The sequence below is a fragment of the Mirounga leonina genome, unplaced genomic scaffold (assembly GCF_011800145.1).
Source record: "Mirounga leonina isolate KUSES-001 unplaced genomic scaffold, KU_Mleo_1.0 Mir_129, whole genome shotgun sequence".
NCBI lineage: Eukaryota > Metazoa > Chordata > Mammalia > Carnivora > Phocidae > Mirounga > Mirounga leonina.
Window position 1 is genome coordinate 18,535,796 of NW_023270323.1, and position 24,721 is coordinate 18,560,516.

A 24,721-nucleotide genomic window follows, 5' to 3' on the forward strand; every position below is an offset into this window, starting at 1 on the left:
TGACCGTGAGCCTTGATAAATGGTCTCACCGAAAGCATTAGCAGTGGTTGGTGTCTATGAGTCGAGAATTGAACCAAATATTATAGGTTCTATTTTATTTCCAAATTAGGGTCATCTTGGGCCAGCTACTCACATTTTTTTCTGTTTTCCTACCTGTGTATGGAAGAGCCCTACGAATTTATCTTTCATCTTTTCTTTAGCTAAGTAAATACTTAGGATTGTCAGTCTTTATTGATAGCAGTGAAGTATTAATAATCATGTTTATTCCCAGTGACCTTCAATTGTATGTTATGCTAACTTACTATTATTGATGAACTTCAGCTACAGTCATTCAACAAATATCCACTAAACACCTACTCTGTGCATAATATGCAGATACATGACAAAAATTTCCTAAATCTGAACACTTCCTGGATCATCCCCTGAGCGGTTAAGTCATCAAGTATTTTATTGCCATTTCCTGTGCCCCCATTGAAATCCTCCATGGTTTTGAACTAACTTCTGAGCAATGGCGACAGTTCTGAAATCCAAGGTCATGGATTACTACTTGAAGACAGGAAAAAGTGGAATTTGATTTTGGAAGTTCATGTTTACTACTGGACTTAGAGTATTTTTGCTCATCAAATACTAGTAATTCTTGTCGTTCTAAATTGCTGTACTGTATTTATGACTTTGTTAAGTGTTTTCCACATGCCAGTGAACATCAGCTGGTGTAGCATAGAGCCAAAAAGGCAGGCAATATAAAAGAGTTCAGGAAAATCCAGAGTACCATATGCACCCCTGACTCACACTATGACAAGTGACTATAAGCAAATTAAAGAATTTTATTATTGCTGTGGTCTATTGGGATGGGTGGTAAAAATTTGGGGTGAATGGGGGCACTTGGGAGGTACAGTCAGTTAAGACTCTTGGTTTCTGCTCAGGTCAGGATCTCAGGGTTGTGAGATTCAGCCCTGCATCTGGCTCCGTGCTCAGCAGGGAGTCTGATTGAAATTCTCTCTGCCCCTACCCCTGCTCATGTGCACGCGCTCTCTCTCTCTCTCTAAAATAAATAAATAAAAGCTTAAAAAAATGGGGGTGAATGATAAGCTTAACACCAATAAAAAAGACCCGCCAGCAAGAATGCTATAAAAAGAGACTAATAGCCCACAGATAATGTCATCTTCCTTTTTGTAACTTTTAACGTGGCCTTGGTCCTATGCTTCTACTCTTTTCACCACACTCACCTTATAGAGTGCGTCTACTTTCAGGGTAAATCCATCCACACCTGGCATGCTACTGACCACATGGAAATCAGGCAACTCGGAAGCAAAGTGGGCCTCAAAGGGCACATCATGGAAGTACTTATCAGTTACTTCTGGCTGACTGCGGTCCTAGAATTTCAGAAAAAAAGAAATGAAAGGTTTAGAAAGATAGAACCACTGACCCGGCAGGTGGCAGTCACTGGGAGGAGAAAGGTACTCTCCACTCCTGCCTTGGGTTGGGTCAGGAGAGTACGTGCTGTAAAAGCCCTTTCCTTAAGTCAACCACTGCCTCTGGGCACCCACTGCTCTCTTCAAGGAAGGACACTTGGTGGATTCTGTGATCTCAAAGCTCAAAGAGTGGGGTAGCCTAGACAAATAATTCTCAGGCCATTTGGTTTCAGGACCCCTTACACACTTAAAAATCAAGGACCCCAAAAGTCTTATGTTTACATGATTTATAACTATCAATATTTACTCTATTTAAATTAACACTGAAAAATTAGAAAATATTCATTTTACAATTCATTTTAAAGTGGCAATGAAAAACCCACTGCATGTTAACATATGTAACATTTTTTAGAGAAAATACCTATATTCACTCCCAGCTCCTCAAAGAGAGCTGGCATTGTTTTACATTTTTGCAAATCTCTGCAAAGAACTAGATTCTCATAACTTCTATATTGCCTCAGTTGCGATATGTTAGTTTGGCTGAAGTATATGAAGAAAATCTGGCCTCACACAGATGTGTAGTTGAAAAAGGGAGAAATGATTTCATACCTTTTTCAGATAATTGTGGATATTCTCTTTGATACTGAATCAAATTTGGTAAGTGGTATTTTTGAAAGATTAATTACAATGTGGAATTTGAAACCATATCAATAAACCTTTCACACCTTCTACACTCATGAGGGAATTAGTGTGGGAAAAAAAAAAGCAAGCATCATTATATTATTATGAGAGTGGTCTTGACCTTGTGGACTCCCTGAAAGAGAATCGGGGATATGCAGGGTCCATACTCTGAGAAACACTGGTTCATACTTGGGGAAACACTGGCCTCAACTTTCCTTTTCCCGGGACGTTAGTAATAGCTTGTCTTGTTACCCACTGTAACCATCACATTTGGTAATATGTGCTAGCATTTAGCTGATTAGAGAGAAACAACAAGAGCAATACGGATAGGGAGAATTGGGTGTCAGTTGTTTAACACTAACAGTTAGCATACCAGCAGCAGAAACCTGTGTTTCAGGTGTTTGTTTGGCTGAATGCATCCATACTGCGGCCCTTCATTGTAGATTGTCCCGGTGGGATCAAAGAAAGGCACATAGCCATCCTTGCCGGTACAAAGATAGACCTTCTCCAGCTGGAGTTTGTAAGCAGAATTAAGGTTTTGTTCTGGATTCCAAAGTACTCGGCCATAAAGGATTTGACCTGGAAAGATTGAGAAGCATTAATTAGGTCAGACTTTAAGATTAAAGAGAAAGAAATATCAAGGGTAGAAAGGATTTAACACACTCCCTTAGAGTCAAAAGTACCTCTCTATGAAGAGCTCTATGATTCCATGTGCCCTTAAAATACTCATTCATCCATTTACAGTTTCTTTTATTCCATAAACATTAATTAAGCATTTAAGGTATGCCAAGGACTCTGTTGTGCACAGGGGACACAAAGGTGAGTGAGATGCAGCTGAGAGGACAGAAATAAAACCTAACCAATTGCTAAAAATAACATTGCTAACATTTATCAAACTCATACTATTTGGTAGGTCCTATACTAAGTTCTTCCCATGTAAGAATTCACATAGTGCTCATTATTTTATAGATGTGAAGTTGAGGCGCTGAGTGGTTAAGTGACTTGTTGAAGGTCACAAAGCTAGGAGGTAGTGGTGGTGGGATTCAAAGTCAAGGGACTTGGGCTCTTAAACCCACCCTTATCACAACATGATACCATTAGGTACCACAATAGAGGAAGGTACATAATGTTACATGAGCATATGGCTGAGCACAGAGATCTGCCTGGGGAGAGGTATGGAAAGGTTTAAAGAGGAGATAATGTTTGAGCAATACCCTAAAACATGAGTAGGCATTTGAGGTAGGAGACTGGGGAGAGCATTTAGGCAAAAGAAAGTCCACGCACAAAATACTGTATGCTGGAAGGTGAGTCCTGGTGTTGCTACTGTCTCCTTAGTGTCTGTCATGGCACTTTCTTTACATCTACGTCTACTTTCTTTCCTTATACTATCTTATTTATTCTTCCCAAGAGCCCAAGAGATAGGTTCAATTATTATCCTCATTTTAAATAACATTAAAGGTTTCCTATCTGTGACATGGGAGGATGAGAAATTGAGCAAGGTTTCCTACCTGTGACATGGGAGGATGAGAAATTGAGCACAAATCTGTCATGCAGAGCATTTGCTATGTGACACTCAGTAGGTCAGTGTGACTAGAGAGGAGGAAGTTTAGAGGCTCTGGCAGGAGAGACTCCTGGGAAGATAGGTTAAGGGTGCTGGGGAGCCTGGACTTCGGTGTGTAAGAAATGGGGAACACTGGAAGGTTTTAAGCAGGGGTGTAATATCAACACCCCGGGGCTTCAGAAACATGGAGCATGGAGGAAAGACTAAAAGACTAGAGTCGCAGAGATCGGGTCGGGGGCTATGCTAATACTCTTGAGAGACAGGTATCTAAAATATAGCTGTGAAGCACGGGATGAACTCAAGAAATGTCTGGGAGTCAGATTCTACTGATCTTAATGATAGATGGGAGGCATAGGAGAAGAGGAGGATGATCCTGAGGTTTTTGCCTGGGGCACCTGGAGTATGATGATGCAGTCAACGCGGCAGTGGATGTGGTAGGAGGGAGATAAGTCCTGTTCTAGATACTTCTAGGTGTCTGAAAGACATCCATTTGAAGCAGCTTGGTAGTTCCAGACCCACATGTGGAAATGTAGAAATGAAGTTCGGAGAGATCAGGGTAAAGTCAACTCTTAAGGAATGGCTGTGGAGGAGTAGGAGAATAGGGAGTTCAGAGCAAAGGGATGGGCCAAGCCACAGGGATGACCAGAGGCTGCAGTGGAGTAAGAACAGAAGGAGTCACGCATAGAACCTGGGGATAATAACATGGATATATCAGAGGATGAAGACCCAGGGCAGGAGAGTGAGGAGTGGCCAGAGAAGCAAGACTGTGTCAGGTGAGGGTGGGGCAAAGGAAACCCAACAGGAAATAAGTGTCCAAATCCACAAATTTGGTGTCATTGACAAAAGAGAGTTCTAAGTTGTGCACGGTGGGATAAACCCAGACTGTGACAGATGGACGGAGGTGAAGGGCCACAGAGGCAGTGTGTGCTCACCGCTCACTCTTTGAAGAAGTTTCTCAGAGAAAAGAAAAGGAGAAAACAGACTGAAGTTTGAAGGAGAGTTAGGGCTGAGGGATGCTTTGCTTTTTTCTGTTATGGGCAGGACTTGAGTGTGTTTTTAGGATGAGAGAAAAAGCTCAGATATGAGGAGAAGGTTAAAGTAAGAAAAAGGCAGAAGGGGCCATTGAGAGGACAAAGGCAGATAATTGACTAATTCGTTTATTCAATCAATCAATATTTATTAAGCACCTAGGCATGGTGGTCTGGTGTGCAAATTTGATATCTGATCACAATCTCTACTCTTGTGGAACTCATTGTCTAGTGGTAGAAATAGGCAACAAGTAAAGAAATATGTAATATATATTATACAATATTAAAATTGTGAGAAGTACTATAAAAAATGAATAATGTTCTGTGAAAGTGAAAAATATGGAGGCCTATATTCAACTGGTGTGGTCAAGGAAAGCCTCTTTGAGACGGTTGACAATTAAGTAGAGACCTGAAGGAGAAGAAAGGGCTATCCTTTTGAAACGTCAAGGAAACCATGTTTGGGGTGAGGAGGGAGCAGAGGAACCATTTCTAGCAGAGAAAGCATGATGGAGAGTACACAGACATTTGGCAACCTTGAGGCTGGTAGGTAGTGAGGGTCATGTTGCAATCTCTCTCTGAGTAACTGAGAGATAAAGCAACTTAGCCAAAGTCAGACAGCATGTTAGAATCTGGTTGGAAACCCTAGTCTTCTTACCACTCAGACCAGAGTTTTTCCAGAGTACCACACTGCCAATCATTACAGTACCAAATATGTGATCTTATTTTGATACGACATGAAGGAAGGATATGGGTCTGTTCCTCGGACTAAATCTTGGCTATCCTAGAACCAAACCCAGGGGAATCTTCACTGGAGAATTGCCCGAAAGCCAATGAGCAGAGATGCTAGTCCAAAGACCTGTCCTAAAGCATCTCAAGTCCAGCCACAGTCTCTTTCTGCAGGTGAAGGAAACAACTTACCTTTTGAGAAGGCCCCTTTGTAATCCATTTCTGCCAGTGACATATCAGATGTATTGGGATCCATTAGGAACACCTTCTCATTATTGCAGAGCTGAAATTCGGTATTGAGTGAATACACAACTGGTACAGGGCGGTTGGTCTGCTGGAATGCAATGGGGATCAGGAATCTAGATGCAGGAGAAACAAGAGCTCCTTGAGAGCAGGGTCCACTCTGTAAACTTCGGGCTGTCTTCCCTGCCCGCCCTTCTCAGGATTGTGAACTGTGCTTTGTGGCAGGTGCTAAATAATCACTGAATAAAGAGATGTGGGTAGGAGAAATAATCTAATTCATCTGTAGAAGTCTTTTGTACTTTTTGCTTTTCCTAGCCCTTCCATTCTGAAGGTCCCCACGGTTGCTCTTTGATTGCTGAAGGGCTCATCGCCATAGTACCCTGCCTACACTTCTCCTTCCCAGATCTGCCTGCTCTGAAACTTTGACTCTTTCAACCTGATCCAAATATAACGTCCCACTCTTCAAGACATTGCCAAACGATACTCTCTTGCCTCACTCCTTACTTCAACCTCCCTGGCCTTCCTTCTTGGTCTTTTGAATCTGCTCTTTTCTTCCCAGCCTCTGGCACATAAGGGCTTCTCCAGCCAGACTGGCCTTCTTTAGGTCTCTTGACATGTTCTCTATTCCATATTTCTACTGCCTTGGGACTCACTATTCAACAAATATTCACTGAGCTTTTATTATGTGATAGACATTGTTCTAGTAATGGGAATTCATCTGTAAACAAAGCAGAAAAACATATGCCCTCAGGGACAATATGTTCCAATAGGGAATCGGTTAATAAATAAGTTCAAAAATGTATAGTACATGAGATGGAAGCAGGTGATGAAGAGAAATACGAGGCAGAGAAAGGGAATGCTAGGAAGAGGTTCAGCTGGAAATTTTAAATATGGGGGTCACAGAAGGCCTCAGTGAGAGGAAAACTAGGAGGTTGGAGCTACCCTTACCTGAGATGGGAAAACTGCTGGGGGGACTAGATTTGGTGGAGGGAGAGGAGGGATTCAGCAACAGGCATGTTCAACTTGGGAGGCCTATAAGAGCGCTAGGTGGAGAAGCAGAGCAGTCAATCTGATGCACAAGTCGGGATGTGAGAGGTAAGCCCTGGGCTGAAGGTGTCCCTTTGTATTTAAAACCTTGGGAACGAATGATGAGCGAGACCACCACACGAAAACAGAGACAGAAGAGACAGTGCTGGCACGGCACGTAGGGTGCTCCAAATTCAAAGGCAATGGAAAAGAGGAGGAACCAGCGGAGCAAACAGTGAGGGAAAGCCAGTGGGCAGAAGAAAGCCTCCAGAGCATGACACTGCAGCTGAGTGAAGAAAATGTTCCAAGGAGGAGACTGAACTGTTAACTGTTGTAAAGCTGTCGCAAAAATAAAGATGAGACTCAACCCCTGATTCTAGTAAGACACAGTCATTGGTGACCTTGGCAAGATCAAGCTGGGTGAAGGGACGAGAGCAGAAGCCTCACTGAAGTGGGCTCAAGAGATAATGGAAGGTGTTAAACTGGAAATTGCGAGTCTAGGCAACTCTTGAGGGACAACTTGAAGTACAAGGAAGGGGGAAATGGGTGTGGAGGGAAAAATGGAGTCAAGAAAGGACTTTTTTTTTTAAAGATGGGAGAAGTTACATGTTTTTAATGCTGATTGGAGTGATTCACAGAGAGAGGAGAATGGCTTATAAGATGCTCTTTATAAAGCCGGATGAGAGGATTTGGGTTTCAGTGCACACGTGGGGTGGCTGGCTTGGAATAGGAGCTAGGACTGTTCCTTCATATGGTACGTGCAGATGCAGGGAGTGGGTAGATATGATGGTAGGAGCTTGGGTGAGTTCTCTTCTGATTTCTTCTGTTTCCTCCATGAAATAGGACACAAGATAATCAGCTGAGGGTGAGGACGGGGGAGATACAGCAATTTGAATGGGAAGGAATAAAATAGTTGAGAAGAGTGAGAGAGTGAAGCCAGTGGTTAGGAACTGTTTTTATTTTGTGCTGGGAATCTCTGAGGGTTGACTTGAGATTAGTGATAATGAATTTGAAGTTTCCTGACTTTGACCTTGCTGGGCATTCTGCAGGAACACTCCTCTGTCTGCCTTTCTTTGCCTAGTTAACTCTTACTTATCCTCCAGATCTCAACTCAAACACCACAGTGTCTAGGCAGTTCACCCTCTTTCTCTTCCCTTCCAGCCTAGGTCAAATCCCTTATCATTTGTTCTCCCTCTCTCTAAATTTAATTAATTAATTTGAGAGAGAGAAGGAGAAAGAGTAAGGGGAGGGGCAAAGGGGTAGAGAGAGTCGTAAGCAGACATGGGGCTTGATCTCACAACCCTGAGATCATGACCTGAGCTGAAATCAAGAATCAGATGCTTAACCGACTGAGCCACCCAGGCGCCCCTTATCATTTGTTCTCATTACACTGTGCACTTTTCATTCACAGTACTTATCATGATTTGATATTTTATTTAAATAAAGTGACTTTAAATGTAAATCAGGTCGAAGTCTGCTTCACCCATTACAGGTTCCATAGAATCACAGCCCATATCTACTTGCTCACTATTATATCTTCATTGCTGGCCAAGCTTCTGACACACACATTTGTTAAAGAATAATGCATGAGTGATAATTTCAATGCTTTATACTTGCAACAGAGTCCTTCTGACCATTCCTTACTTTTAACTGAAAGTGCTCTAGTGGGTAGATTTGAGAGGATTGGGGTATAGGAGGAACTTGGAGCATAGGAGCAACCCACACAAGCTAGGGCTGACCCTGCTTCGACAACTTTGATATAACCATTAGTTGCACCAAGAGCTCATTTAGCGGACTCAGCAAAACAGGTTTTTCTTGTTGATCCTGGTATTACCAGATTTCATGTAGTATCTGACACCTAAGATACTCAATGAATATTTACTGATTAAATAGAACAAACAATGGACTAGAGATGACGATGATGATTTATAAGGTTGGAAGGTCTGACAGACCTCACAAAAACAGGCATTATAGGGGACACAATTCTTTTGAATTAAGTCTGAATTCCCTGAGTCAGTCTTTTTTTTTTTTTTTTTTTAAAGATTTTATTTATTTGAGAGAGAGAATGAGATAGAGAGCATGAGAGGGGGGAGGGTCAGAGAGAGAGGCAGACTCCCTGCTGAGCAGGGAGCCCGACGTGGGACTCGATCCCGGGACTCCAGGATCATGACCTGAGCCGAAGGCAGTCGCTTAACCAACTGAGCCACCCAGGCGCCCTCCCTGAGTCAGTCTTGACTATTTTTTGTGTTGCGGTTCTGTCGCATCCCTGGGGAGCCATACAGACGATCAAAAGCAGGGTTAGGCCCTACGGAAAGTCACCCTGGGAATAACAGGGACCCCACAAGTAATGATCTCCCTGATGTAAGGCAAAGACTTCCAACTCTAAAGCCTCAGTAAACTGACTCAACAACAGTCTTCCCTCTGCGGCCTCCCAGACCCACACGGCACCAGGGGTAGAGATGTGTTGGTGTCTTTTTGCTCCTTTTTGCCATTTTCGAATGGCAAAAGACTTAAAAAAAAAAAAAAAAAGAGGTCTGGCACCTACCCTGGAGAAACTTGTCTTACATATGTATGCTCAGAGACACATATAGTATTCTTCATAACAGAATGTGGAATTATATGCCAAGCAGAATGGTCAAATAAATTGTGGAATACTCCCACAATGAATACCTTAAGGCAGCGAGGCACAAAGCACAGCTACATGAATCAACACAAATGTTGATACACTTATGAATCAAGAAGTGATTCAGTGAGCAAGAAAGAAAAGTTGCAGAGCGAATTTGTGCAGTATGACATTTTTATATCGCTCAAAAACATGCAAAACCATGCAGAAGTAAATATGAGGTAAACCATAAACCAAAACAAGGGATGATAAGTACAAATATCAGTCTAGTGGTTACACAGGTGGAGAGGTGGGAAAGACAGTGCAACTGGAGGGTTACTCAGGGTATAGGTACTGGGAATGTTCTAGTTCTTTTTTTTTCTTTGACTCCGACTTTCACTGGTTATAAAATGGAAATAATGGTGCCAATTTTGTGGGGGAACACTATAGTGAGAAGTGTTAAGAGCTTAGTACAGAGTCTCCCACAGCATCTGCACTCCATACGTGATCATTAATACCCCCAGTAGTTATTATTACTCATTTTATCATCAGTAAGCCCAAGAGATACTCACTCACGCAGTTGCAATTCCTATCAGATAATGTTCTATTACTCAAGGTTTTATATAGGCATTATATATGGTCTTCTATGTAATATAATATTCATAATTAAAAAAACTGAATACGTGAATACAAATCTCCCAGCATATCTCACCTGATGATTTGCCCTCTGTTCTTCCTTATTGCAGCCAACTACCATTTTCCTGGTCACTTTCCCTCCCTCATTTAGCTGACTACCGTGCTCCTACCATCGATCTTGGTGATTTCAACGTCCACATGGATGAATCATCTAATACCCTTCAGCTCTCAGTTCCTTGATATCTTCACCTCCAAAGAGCTTGTTGTCCACCCCACTCATGCTTCACAGTCCTACTATGTGTCACCTCCCCAAATCTCATTTCCCAGCATCTTCCTTTCTAACTACCACCCCCTGACTTTGAGCTCACCCCTTCTGTTACTTCCGCTCATTAATTCTCTAATCACACGGGACCTCCCTGACCACTTTGACCAGGAACTGGAACACCAACACACTCACGGTGGGAGGGTACACACATTGTTCCACACAACAAACACTTCAGAAAACAGTTTGGCAGTTTCTTAAAAGTTAAGCATATACCTACCATACGATCCAGCCATTCTATTCCTAAGTATTTACCCAAGAAAATAGAAAGCATATGTCCATGTAAAGGCTTGTATATATATGTTCATAGCAGCTTTATTTCTCACAGCCATAAACTGGAAACAACCCAAATGTCCACCAACTGATGAGCTGATAAACAAAGTGCAGCATAGCTGTACCTTGGAATACAATTCATCAGTAACAGGAACAAACTACTGTTACACACAACAGGAGTGCAGGCAAATAATCCTGCTCAGTGAAAGAAGTCAGAGACGAATGCATACTGTATGATGCCATTGACATGAGTTTCTAGAAAATGCAAACTAATCTGTAGTGACAGGAAGCAGATCAGTGGATCCTGGAGAAAGGGGTGGGCTCGCATGGGGTAGGAGGGAGGGATTACCAAGGGGCATGAGGAAACCTTTGGAGGAAATGGATATATTCACTATGTTAGCTGTGATGGTTTCATGGGTGTATACATATGTCAGAATTTATTAAACTGTATCTAGCTTAAGTATGCACAGTTTATCTTATTGTCAAAGATACGGCAATTTTAAAACAACTCAATGGGCTCTTAGCACTGCCTGATCAGCTGCTATGGGTGACCCTCTAGCACACCCACTTTCCCACTCTCTGAGATAACTGTCTCAAGCCTCAGTGTTCCTTACTTCCGGTTAATGTTTAGCTTCTCATTTTATGGAGAAAACAGATTTAATCAGATTCTACTTTGTCATCCCTGTCCTCGCAATCTACCAATTCTCCCCTCGCCTATATCCATGCACTCTGCACGCCTTCCTCTTTCACTGGATGAAGGCTCTGGGCTTTAAGTGAAGGCTGGCCCTTCCCCTCTTGTCCTAGATCTATCCCCACCCGACTCAAAGGCTTGGCTCAGCTGACTTCCCCTTGTTCTACTGCAACATGAAATTTCACCTAATAGACCACTAGTATACAAACACCCTGAAATATTTTCCACTCTAAAACACAAATAAGACCTCTTCTGACTTTGTATCTGTTTCTAGCTACTGTCCCTTTCCTCTGACATCCTTTATAATAAAACACCTTAGGCATAGTTTATCCCTGTTGTCTCTACTTTCTCTCCTCTGTCTCTCGTGGTCTGATCAGGCTTTAACCCCTCAGTCCACCGAGCCTGCCCTTTGTCAAGATCATCAACCACTTCTCAATCGCCAAATCCGATGGCCCATTCTCAGTTTCTTAATTTGACTGTCACATTCCAAATTGTCTTCTCTTCATGATAATGTCAGATTCTGTCAACATCCTCTCTTAAAAATGTTTTCTCGGGGCGCCTGGGTGCCTCAGTCGTTAGGTGTCCGCCTTCGGCTCAGGTCACGGTCCCAGGGTCCTGGGATCGAGTCCTGCATCAGGCTCCCTGCTCAGTGGGAAGCCTGCTTCTCCTTCTCCCACTCCCCCTGCTTGTGTTCCCTCTCTCGCTGTGTCTCTGTCTCTGTGTCAAATAAATAAATAAAATCTTTAAAAAAGAAGTTTTCTCTTCACTTTGCCCAGCTCCTAGAAGGATGGTGCTAGAGCTGAGGTTACCTTTAATCCTCTGCTATAATCTCCATGCTGGACCAGAGCCAAGCACATGATAAGAGCTGAGTTAACACTGGTTGAATGAATGAACATATGGCACACCGTGGACAGTCTCAGGTCTGAGGTGGGTACAGGCCGCGTTGATTCTTGTTATTCGTGGTAAGTAGGTTCCAGAGTTGCGGCGAATGCTGAGTCAGTGAATACTGAATCACTGCTCCTAGGGCAAATACAGGATAGAGCTCCTGCAGCCTCTGGTCACAACATATTCACTGACTGACCAATACCTAGCCCCGTTCTATGCATGTTTCTGTTTAAAACACCTTATTTAATATGTTGTTAATTTGTTAACGTAGAACTCGTGGCAACAGCACTGAAAACCTATGCCCAAGAAAGTCTATGTGACCTAAGGTACGTCACAGGCTTCTTGTACTTAGGAGTATTAGGTAGCTCCTCAGCACTATGCTTGGGAGCTGTTACAAATGGTGAAATCACCAATAAAAAAGCACAAAAATTTGAAAACCACGGCACTGCACAGACCATGAAAAGGATACTTGTTTATAGTTATGAAACCTGAAAGAAGAAGGTAGAGTGTTGCCTTGCTTGACCTGAGCCGGGAATGTGTGTGTCAGGTGACTCAACATTTTGCCACTCTGCATGCCTGCGAATGACCATGAAGGCATCACGAGAATGGATTTTGCCGTAACAAATACATTTTAGCGAGGAGGTGAATTTACACATCATGAGGACCTGCCATATTTCCCTACCTTTCTGGGGCATGTGCAGTGCAGGCCAAAGGCTTCTCTCCTGGATCAACCCACGGCTGTGTGGGCTGCACGGTGCATGGGATCAGGTAGATGGTGTACTCCCCTGAGTAGTCCTTCCTGGAAACATGCAGAGCACACTGTGGTTAGAGGGGACATTTTATAGATTATTTACTCACCCAGAAACACATTGACTTCATTAAACACCTTTCGGATGGTATTTGTGCTCAGCATCTACAGACTTTACAGGTCTGCAAACACAATCTTCAGAAATTCCTCACTGGTTATTTTAACTGTCAGGGTATTATCCAGAGGTGTTAAATAGAGCTACTTGCCTTTATCCTATACTGGTCCTTTTCATGAGAAAAGCTGAGAAAGGCACATTGTTTATAAAAACCTAAAAGGCTCAAGTGAAGACAAAACAGAACTGGCCACTTCCTTTAGATTTCCATGAAACTTGTTTGACAATTTCTACTTAGGGTTTCTTGTTGATGGACACCCTGCTCAACACATTCTCGACCGCGAAAGATTCTTATTAAGATGTGGACAGGTCAGCGGCTGCTGACCGCTGGTGGCAAATGCCTCAGGTTTAAAGGACACCCCACTCAGAGAGCGCCTGCACTCCCATTTCCTTAGCATTTGGTTTCCGGGCTCCTCTTCCGAACTCTAGGGCTCAGCCCATCATGATGCTGAAGGACAATCTCTCTTCTCAGAGGAGACTAAGCGTTGAGAATTTCTTTCTTTTTTTTTTTTTTAAAGATTTTATTTATTTATTTGAGACAGAGAGAATGAGAGAGAGCACATGAGAGGGGGGAGGGTCAGAGGGAGAAGCAGACTCCCCGCCGAGCAGGGAGCCCGATGCGGGACTCGATCCAGGGACTCCAGGATCACGACCTGAGCCGAAGGCAGTCGCTTAACCAACTGAGCCACCCAGGCGCCCTAAGCGTTGAGAATTTCCCTCCTTGTGGTGGATCACAGAATTCTGTCGGTTAGGACACCAAGAGCAGGGAGCCTTTGTACCCTCACCTACTTCATTTCCCACACTTGTCATGGAGTAGCAGCCCCAGCCCTGGCAGGCTGCCTGGAAGACAGCCAGACAGCCAGAGGCTTCAGGAAGATTCTTCAAGAGTCTTGGGAGGCTGCCATCAACTGAATGAAGAGTGCAAGGTTATGAATCTTAATTATAACTGTTGTGAGCAATCTGTGACAGTTCTCACATTTGCTGTGTTTGTTTTTTGACCATTTCTTTTGTATTTATCTAGTTATTCATAAAGTGATAGCAAAGATTTGGTTAGATAAATAAACAAAACTTATATGACACATCCTGGGGTCATTTTAATGGAATGGCACAAGCTGGAAACTGAGATGGTCTAAACCTGGTTTGCCTTTGCCTTTTCCACAATTGTATGATTTTTGACAAACAATGCAAACTTTCAGGGCTGAGTTTCTAAGCCCCTTCCTGTCTGAGAGTCTGTATGTCTGTTATTTTCCTCCATGAGCCCTCTCTTCCTCCAAACCCTTGGCCAGCAGGAGGTGAGACCTTATACATCACATTTGAATTACATGAAAATTGGCATGCATAATGTGAATAGTAACTCATAATTAATAGAAACATTTAGGCAGGCAGAACTGTCCATGCCGGAACCCTTGCTTTCAAATGGGCTGGATCATGCTGCTCCCCTGCTCAAACCCTGCTGTGGCTCTTGGGTAAATGTCAAGGTCCAAGCACTGTGCGGGCCCCACCCCATCCCCCTACTTCTTTGGCCTTACCGCCCATCCTCTTGCTCCTTGCTCACTCCACTCCAGTCACACCAGCCTCCTTACTGTTCCCCAGGATGCGAGACACGCTACCAATTCAGAAACCCTGCCAGCAAACTCCCTCACCTCCTTCCAGTATTTGCTCAGATGTACCTTCTTGTTGAGGCCTACTTTGCACATCCTAATTGAAATCACAATGTCCCCCCACTCCTGATTCTCCTTACAGATTGCTCTAAATCCTTTATTTTTCGGGGCATCTGGGTGGCTCAGGTCATAATCCCGGGCTCCTGGGATGGAGCCCTGCACTGGGCTCCCTGCTCAGCGGGGAGCCTGCTTCTCCCTCTGCCTGCTCCTCCCCCTGCTTATGCTCTCTCTCTCTTTTGTCAAATAAATAAAATCTTAAAAAAAATAAATCCTTTATTTTTCCATGGCACTCCCCACTTTCTGACATGTTCTGCCATACTTGTTTATTATGGCCACCTTTTTGTGTCTTCTTACTTTACTGTAAATGCTGTGTGGATCTTTATTTTGTTCACGGATGTATCCAAGTACCCAGAACCTTCCCTAACACACAGTAAATGCTCACTAAATATTTGCTGAACAAATGAATGCAGGACAAAGTACATGGCTTCCCAAGCCCACAGTCCTACTTTTCTCAACCCTAAATATGATTTAGGCCCATTTCCTCACTATCCCTGCAAATATGCCATCCCTAGATGCAGGTTTTTAATTCTATAGGTCTCCCCCTCTCCTTTCTGAGAACTAGACCTTTCTCATATTGCAACATGGAGCACGAGCTGCCCCACCTCCTCCAGGAAGCCTTGTGCAGCTCCCCAGCCCTCCCTGAACAGCCATGGTCTCTGTGTTCGGTGCCTCTCACAGCACACATAGCATAGCATGCTGGATGTTGTTCTACACGTTGCCATTTAGCTATATTTTCTTATCCCCTTACCTCAAACGTAAGCTCCTAAGGGATGTTTATTCAGGACCTACCATGTGCTAAAACCTGCAGCTCTGGGGATTCAAGATCAATCAGGCATGCCTTTACCCTGGGGAGCTCACAAGCTAGTGGAAAATGGGACTCTACTTAGAGAATGTAATATAACGAGCTGTGTTCTAGTAGAAGCTGGAACAAGGTGGGAAGAGGAAGAGGGGCCTCTAGCACTGTATGGGGAGTCAGGGAAGGTATCGCAGAGGGGTTGGTATTTGAGTATTTGAGCTGGGGCTCAGAGGAGTTCAAGGTCTGTAAGAGGGAAAGAGCAGAAAGGGCAGAGGGAATTGCAAAGGCATGGAGGTACAGACGGGCTGGTGGGTTCAGGGGTTGGTGAGCTATTTAATGTGGTTCAGAAGGTTGGGTTTGAGATGAGGCTAGAGAGGAGGGTATGGGCTTTGAATAAAGAATTTGGACTTCATCCAGTAGGCAGTGGGGAATCAGTAGAGGATTTAAAGAAGACAGTTTCCATGTCTATAAATTAGGACATAGTATGCATATAATCTCATGAGCTTCTAGGAAGCATAGCCTTTGAAGATTATTACATATTGATTTCAAAGGAATCATTATTAAAAAAAAACCTGATATAAAACCAAAAATTCACAATTAAAGAAATCTTTTTGAAAATGATCCTTAAGACAACCTGCTACTTCTTAACTATAAAGCTGGGACAAGAATTTCACGCTAAATACCAATCTTAATTTCATGATCTATAAAATGAGGATAATAGTATTTATGATGGACTCCTGGTTGCCTCATTATCCTTTTTATGGTAATAGTTTTAACTGTGTTTCTCCTATTCCTCCCCTTCACAAATGAGATAGTTTACATATTTAACCAATTCCTATTCTACCTCTATTTTGGGTGTGGGAGAGAAATAAATCTTATTATTTATTTTATAGAAGATTGGACCATAAGGGGTGACATCTGGATCTGATAAACAGAGATCCTGGATTTTGAACTGGTTGTAGTGATTGGATTGAAATTTTTTTATTATACTAGGATTTTTAAAAATGATTTTATTTAATTATTTATTTTAGAGAGAGAGAGAGCATGAGTGGGGTAGGGGGGCAGAGGGAGGAGGAGAGAATCTCAAGCAGACTCCATGCTGAGCGTGGAGCCTGACTCAGGGCTCAACCTCAACACCCTGAGATCATGACCTGAGCTGAAACCAAGGATGCTTAACCAACTGAGCCACCCAGGCGCCCCACTAAGGCTTTAATTAGACATATTTCCCAGGTAGATGTGTCACGTGACTAAATTCTAGCCAACAGGATGCGAATAGAAGTGATACGCAGCCTTCTCAGTCTTATCCTTATAATAAGGGTAACTACTTCCTCGTTTACACAGCACAAGCTGATCTGACTTACTTTGTTTCTTTCTCTATTTGTCAAGGGTTATTTCTACTCTCCCCTTAACAACGGAAATCCAACTTTTGCAAAAAAAAAAAAAAAAGCCATATTTCCCAAGCCTCTGAAAGAGACTGAGACCATTTCAGATCTCCCCCAAACACCCCATTCTGTATTCACCTGTTATAAGAGCTTGTGGCTCTCCAGAGTTGATATGGAGAATCAAAAGTCTGAGCACTCCATAGTAGCTGCAGGTCAAATTCAATTCCTCCTAAGTGGTCTGGAGTCAGTATGAATGATTTCACATCAGGGAGGGTGTGGTGCTCCATCACAAACTGTCCTATTTCAAGGGGAAACACACACACTTAGTTGTGAGTTTTATCATCCTTGAGATGAATCCCCTACTAAAGCCTTAGTACCGAATTAATATTCTTCTACCAAACAACTAAGGTTATACCTACCCTCTCACACCTTAGAATGTATTCCACCCTGGCTGGACAGCATGGCATCTCACCCCGATCTATCAGCATACTCATGATGGTCATTATGGTCATATATATTTATAAACAACATGAATGTTCCTTGTGAAAAGGGTGCGGGCATATTCATAATAATAGGGGCCCTTATGTGACAATGAATGTCAAATACACTTAGTTTTGAATTCCAAAAAACATGTTTCTTAGAGGCAGAAAGGTCTTGGTAGCTTATAAACAGAAATATCAGTTTCAGATTAAAAAAAATTACATTTATAGCCACTCAAGTCCTCAGTGGAAGGAGACAATTGTAAACATCATTGAAAAGGTAAAGGTTACTCATGCAGGACACTTCTACTCTTTAAAAATGCAGTCATATAGTGTCATGAATAAATAAAAGTAGAGAGACTTCTAGACTGAGAGACTAATGTAACAGCCAGAATGTAATATGTAAATATTGATTGGATCCACGTTCCCTTTACATAAACAGATATAAAATAAATATAAAACAATATAAAAACAAATGGAAAAGACATCTGTAGGACAATAGAGGACAACAGAATATGAATAGGAACTAGATATTATTGGATCAATCTTAAATATCTTGGATGTAGTGACACCACTGTGATGTGTAAGAGAATGTCTTTGTTCTCAAGAGATGTCTAGGGAAGTATTTAGGGTAACTTGACATGAAGTCTGCAACTTGTTTTCAAATGTGGTACCAAAAAATGGGTATGCATGTGTGTATGGATGCATACATATATAGCAAAATGTTAACAATTGTTTTTCACTGTTCTATTCTTTTTCCTTTTGTCTATGTTTGTAATGTGTTTTTTTTTTTAAGATTTTATTTATTTGAGAGAGAGAGTGAGAAAGCAGGCACAGGTGGGAGGAGTAGAGGGAGAGGGGTTAGCAGACTCTCTGCTGAGCAGGGAGCCCGACGTGGGGCTCAATCCCAGGACCCTGGGATCACCACCTGAGCTGAAGGCAGACGCTTAACCGAATGAGCCACCCAGGTGCCCCTGTAATGTTTTTTAATAAGAAAAACTGGAGGAAAAACTGCACTGATATTACCTCTGAATTTGGCATGGGTCTTGAATTCAATGACAAGACGGCCATCCTCTCGAATGTAGATTCTTATTATCTGAAGCCTTGCAGAGAGCACGCTGTCTGTCTGGATTCCTGGGCAGGCGATCATACACAAAACATCCAAGTTAGGGAATGAGATCTCCCAGAGAGTAAACTACATGTGAGTTGTCCCAGTGATACCTCTAAGTAGAGCTGCACAGTAATTTGAATGTAAGTTAAGAAAAATTTGCATATTCATATGAACATAGAATCTATTTAGACACATTTGCCAATTCAGTCTACTTGGTTTTGTTTTTTCTCCTTGGCATAGTTTCTTCATACCTGAAAATGCCACTGAGCCCAGAGTCAGGGCCCTAGCCCATAGCTCAAAAAAAATTGGTCTTACTTAAACTTCTTACATCAACTTTACACCAGGATGTGATTATAGTGCATCTGCTTCAGACTCTATTTGCTTTTCCTCACGAGGACTGCTTTCGTGACTCAACAGAACCATAAGCAATGTCCTGGTGGCTACATTTAATATTCAAACCAATGGATGATTCAAGATTAGCTTGTAGAAGGCCAGCCATATATCGCATGACACGAATAAACCATGGCTTTCGTAGGGGTAATTACAATCATGATGCCCAGTGAGTTCCGTATGACCCAAAACTAAAGGGTAACCAAAGGAGGGGAAAAAACAACGTTTTAAAAAGAACCCCAGAGCTCGAGAAATTATCTGACCCAGAGTGTGAAAACTTCCTGAAGTTATTTTCCTATGAGAAATATAAAACAAATGATTTGAGTTCAAAGCCCTCAACAGAAGAAAAGACTGTATTTTCCATTTCTAGAGATGAAGCCCTATCTAATGAACATTCCTGTAGCTGTTTAGTAGCTCAGATCAAGTAAATCCCCTCCAGGGAGGCCAAGAGGGAAAAAAGGAGCAGCAGAAGGGGGAGACGAGTTTGGGGCATCATAAGGTAGCAGTGGGAAAAGGTGGCTTGGGGAAGACGTGAGGAAGGTGTGAGCTCCCAGCTGAGGGGCTGTCACCAATATATAGATATCTGTGGTTCCTGAAAAGAACCATGTCCATATATGCTGATGCTGGAAGGCCTCCAGGGATGGAAAACTCAATCCAGATAGCTAGACCCAGAGTAGAGGATAGCGAGTGACAGATGGGTTCCTATACTGCCCACTAGGGGTTCAGAGGTATCCTTCTGGACTATGATCATGTTCATTCGCTCCTAGTTAAAAATAGTGTGATTCACGGCGTTTAAGGAGCAAAAGGGTCTTCGAATCAGGTGCCTGGAAAAGGACAGATATATCAACAGCAACCTGGTTCGCTTTATTCATTTGGCCTAGAGGGCAGCCCTCCTTTTGACTGTACATAGGACAATGGGATGAAGACTGGAGCTCCTGTTAAAAGTCACTACTTATTACTTTGTTTCATCTTGCTTGAACAGAAGGCAGGGAGAGTTAAGATGTCAATGGGCGTACCTGTTCTCCAGAGAACAGTGTCATAGAAGAAGGAAAACTCCATTTCGGTGTGGTGCTCCAGAGAGGCCCAGCCCCTGGGGGCTGTCACGTAGATGTAGGACACATAGAGAGGCACGTGGACGGTCAGGAACGACTGAGCAGAGTCTCTCACCTGCCAAGCAAATGGTGTGCACAGTGAGGGTTATTTCTTCCCTGGGATGAAAAGGCATACTTGTCAGAGAGAGAGAGAGAGACAGAGCACAAGCAGGGGGAGCGGCAGGCAGAGGGAGAAGCAGGCTTCCCGCTGAGCAGGGAGCCCGATGTGGGGCTGGATCCCAGGACCCCGGGATCGTGACCTGAGAGGAAGGCAGGTCCTCTTAACTGACTGAGCCACCCAGGCGCCCCTCATTCAATAATTATTAACCAAGTGCCCATGCCTGTGCTAGGTGCCTAGGCACCAGACTGAGCTTCCTCCTCCGCAGTGGGAAGAACCAAACTCACTGCCCTTATGGAACCTACAGTCTAGTAAGGTGATGCATATATTTAAAAAATAAAGAAAGGGATGGGAAGTGTCCAAGATATTTCTTTTATAGGGTGATCTGGGAAGGCTTCTCTGAGGAGGTGACACTTGAACAAAAACACTTCTGAAGACTGAGAAGGAGCTTTGCCTCCAATTGCTGGGAGACTTGGCCAAGATTTTAAAGTAACACAGTTATTCCCAAAGGATTAATACATAGTCCCTCGCTGACCACATTTTCCAGTGACCTGTAGGAGAGTCTGAATCAACTCTAATTGGAAAGATGCCCAAGTCTGATGAATGTGTGGCTGACTTGGATGTTTTAGTGAATAGTCACATCTCTTGCAACAGGAACTGAGGTCATGGGATTTGGATATCATATCTAGGAAACTTAGCAACACAGTTCAGAGCGGCATATGCTTGTATAATTTCCCATCTCATACAATGCCTCACTGAAATAATTTTGAAAAGGCAGCACATCACACTTACAAGGGAATATTTCTTCTAATGGGATTCCTGGTACCGCTATTAATTAATGGCTCAAATATTTTTATTCTACTATGCAATGAACAAAAACTGGATAGAAAGATAAAATATGTGCAGAAGTTTTCATGGGGAAGGTAACTGTTTATATGTATATATGAATGTGGGACTTGATTTATTCATTTTGTATTATCCTCTGTAAATATATTATTTCTTTTATAACAAAAAAGCTTGAAAAAATTTTGTCATTGGTAAAATACTATGATACACTATACTATGGAACTCATATTTTTCTTTTGTTTTAAAACACAATGTAAAGTGTTTCCATGGGTAATTTAGGAAAAGAGCCAAATGTTTCATCAACATTTGGGACATCAACATTTTATTTTTCTACAATATTTTTTCATATTCAATGGTGTCAGGGATTCAAGGTTTGATTCCAAGTTTTTCAAAAATTCTGCTAATTCCATATTCATTAAAAAATATCTTTTGAAATGCCTTATTCTGTTTTCTTCAGAAAATTTCCAGATTTTATCTGGACCTCACACCGTATTCTGCCCCTTTAATATACAGGCTTTGTTAAAAACACATGGTCTAATCTCAAAATTGTTGATATTAGAACTCAATAATCCTTCAGTTGATTGGAAAAATTAATTTTCCTTCCTCTGTTTCTGTTTTCTATCCTTTATCCCTCATGATATTACTTACTAATCCTTAAAAAAAAACCCAAACCTTGACAAATATTTACCACACACTTACACTGTGCCAAGTACCTTGCCATGTTGAGATGACTGTTACAATTTCAGATGAGATTCAGAGAAGTTATGATAGGGAAAGATATGAACTAGGGCTTGACTGTAAGTTCTAAATCCTTTCTACCATATACCAGCTGTTTCAACCATTTTTAAAGAAACAGACTGCAATGAAGTACTTCTGTGTATCTATTCTGTGTTGGTTTAAGAAGTGGGGCATATATAATGAGAAATCTTAGTCTTTGAGATTTTTAGGCATGTTCTGAACAAAAATACCCAAAAATGTAATTAGAGTAAAAGCATGGCGAACACAGAATACTAATTTTTGAGAGGCCAGAGGAGAAACCAATCACCTAGTTTTGCATTTTCGGGAGTGAATGTAGGTCACTCAACTGCAGAAACAGAAAGCAAACCTAAGAATGCCTTAATTTTCCATCGGTAGAGGGCAGTAATGCCCATGAAATGAGAGCGAACCAAAATGAGAGGCATTACAAGGAAACAAAACAAATGTTCATCAAAGACATGTTCCCAAAATAATAACTCTAAGTGCCTCCAGAAGTCCCTCTTTCAGTGTGGTTAAACCTGATTTGAAATGAAGAACAAACGTCATTTTTAGTTCATTGAGATAATCGCTCATAATTGGGTAGAATCTGCTTTAGATCTAATTTTCCCCCGAGGATGCATTAGCCTAGTGCCTTTGATATAACTGCCCTCCTAGGACGATGGCTTCTTACTAAAATGTTTGCTTGTCACTAATGTTTAATAACTATTAAGAAAGTGTCGGGGTGCCTGGATGGCTCAGTCGCTTAAGCGTCTCCCTTGGGCTCAGATCACGATCTCAGGGCCTGGGGATCGAGCCCCATGTTGGGCTCCCTGCTCAGCGGGGAGTCTGCTTCTCCCTCTCTCTTTGCCACTACCCCTCACTTGTGCTCGATCTCTCTCTCAAATAAATAAAATTTAAAAAGTGTCCATTTCTGCAAAGGTTGTCAGTTTGGCACAGGTTTGGACTAGGTATGAAACCAAGGTGTTTTAAACAATTCTCTCTCCATAACGCTTAAAAAGAGAGTGCTCTACCTGTCTTGTGAAAGGGTGCACCTCATTTTGACTTATTTCCCCAAGCACGGAAGAGAATACATCTACTTTGTAATAACCTCACCATCAAATGTAAATCCTTTTGGCTTTCCAAAATACACCTAGAGGGAAAAAACATATATATCTAGAGAAGTAAATATTAGATTTTTATATAAACGGCTGTGCCAGACAGTACTTTTTTTCCACATTAATTTTAACATTTTCCAATTAATTGATTTAGCAGACTTTAGGGGGCTCTCTCTAGCCACCATGCTGCTAATAAGGGACTTCTAAAGAAGACTCCCTTGGCTATCTCAGTTTTGGGGGCCGCTGGATGCAACGTGCTAACAGAAGTGCTTTCAGGAACAAACAAGGTTTCATAGGGCACTTAGGTGCACGCGGCCTTCAGATAAGACCCTGGAGCACCCACCTGGAAGTCAGCAGTGACAGACCCACCACAGACATCAATTAACTCAGTCATGTCGTAATAGGCATCAAAGGTCCAGACGCAGCTCTTCAGGTTCAGGTGTTTGTAGAGCTGGATGGTCTTGGGCTCCCGGACGCTGGGGTCAAATTGGAAGGGGCGGTCGTAACCAGGACCCAGGGCCGTGCTGTCGTAGACCCTGTCGTCCAGGAACCCTGCCTCTGTGCGGGAGGGAGGAACAAGCAAGAGTGACTCAGTCTGTGGACATGCCCCTGGGGAGAAGGGATGTGTCCTTGTGAACCTGAGATAGCCTACCGTCCATCTGAGACTATTAGGAGAGCAACCCAGGGCTCCCCAAATTGCCACAGGGTAAACAGAGTGACTGAGGTCACAGACTCCTATAAGAGGCTGCAGGAACCCCAGATGAAAAGGTGTGCAAATGATACTATAAGCGGAGTCAGAGCTCAGTGGCCCCATATGTCTTGGAAAAGAAAACATACTGAAGCTTTGCAATCAACCCTTGAAGACATAGATTTACTATATGGATAATTTGTTGATGAATTGTTATTTTTTAAGACTGATTTTTAAAAAATAGCTTTTATGTAAAGCCAACAAACATCTGACTTCCTCCTCCCCTCCTATGGTTTCTGAGCTCTTGGAAAAAAAAAATCTTCATTTTGTGTTAATGAGTAAATAGCTCACTAATGATGCTTGACTAAACCTCCCCTGCTACGGGCAAAAATTATTGGATCAAATGCTGCCAAGCAACTGAACTGTTCTAAATTAAGGAAGACCTTAATGCAGCAGAGAGCTAAATACAGATACAATTTTAGAATATCAGGATTAAAATTCTTTATAGTACTAAAAGCAACTATAGTATTCTGAAAGAGTTGATGCATTTCTGAGAATGACACCAGCACCTGGTCCTCTACCCCCAAAAGGACTCGGATCTCAGTTAACATGTGTTGAATTTAATTGTGTTTAAGTAGGAAGAGGTACAAACTTTCAGCCTATAACCAGAGTATGTTTCTTTCAGCGGCTACAGATGTTGACCAGTTAAACTTTCATGTGTAGCTCGGTGACTTGCAAATAATTTATACTCAGCTACTCTCTACTGTATAAAGACCATCACTACCTAAAGTGATGCTTAATGAATATGAAAGAGCATATGAATGCTTTTCTATCTTCCCAAACACCGGTAAATGATTCATCAGTTGTCAAGGGAGGAAACAGGCATTTAATGTGCACTTGCTAAGGTAAATGGAAATGGACAGGATTCTTTGTAGAGTAAAATGTCTGCTATGGTTAACCCAGGGACGCGCCTTCTCGGCTGTCAGCAACTTCGGACCTGTCTCCACAGCACGTTGGCTCCTTGGGCTGCCCTTGCCGGGGCCTTGGCCCCCAATGACTGCGTGAGGTGCGACAGAAAGGCCCATCATTTGGGGCCAGAAGTAGGATGAGTTGGGTGGATGGGCTCTCTCCAGAGCTCCCTGAAGGGTCAGTGGAGGCTTTTGTGGGTCAGTGCCAGATTGTAGTCTAACTTTCCCCTCTGCCCAATTCTGCTTTTTCTCCTTCCCTTTGATGGATGCTGATC

At 42.5% G+C, this 24,721-nt stretch overlaps 1 protein-coding gene across 1 annotated transcript in view; it reads right to left on the reverse strand.

Moving 5' to 3' along the window:
- FRAS1 (Fraser extracellular matrix complex subunit 1) overlaps nucleotides 1–24,721 on the reverse strand; it is a 417,216-nt gene that overhangs the window by 3,893 nt on the left and 388,602 nt on the right. Inside the window, exons 66-73 of the mRNA XM_035004710.1 lie at nucleotides 23,134–23,348; nucleotides 19,902–20,052; nucleotides 18,411–18,518; nucleotides 17,044–17,203; nucleotides 12,769–12,885; nucleotides 5,601–5,767; nucleotides 2,467–2,672; nucleotides 1,227–1,373 (exon numbers count right to left, since the gene is read on the reverse strand). Coding sequence (XP_034860601.1) covers nucleotides 1,227–1,373; nucleotides 2,467–2,672; nucleotides 5,601–5,767; nucleotides 12,769–12,885; nucleotides 17,044–17,203; nucleotides 18,411–18,518; nucleotides 19,902–20,052; nucleotides 23,134–23,348 — 1,271 coding nt within the window. The remainder of the gene's footprint in view (nucleotides 1–1,226; nucleotides 1,374–2,466; nucleotides 2,673–5,600; nucleotides 5,768–12,768; nucleotides 12,886–17,043; nucleotides 17,204–18,410; nucleotides 18,519–19,901; nucleotides 20,053–23,133; nucleotides 23,349–24,721) is intronic.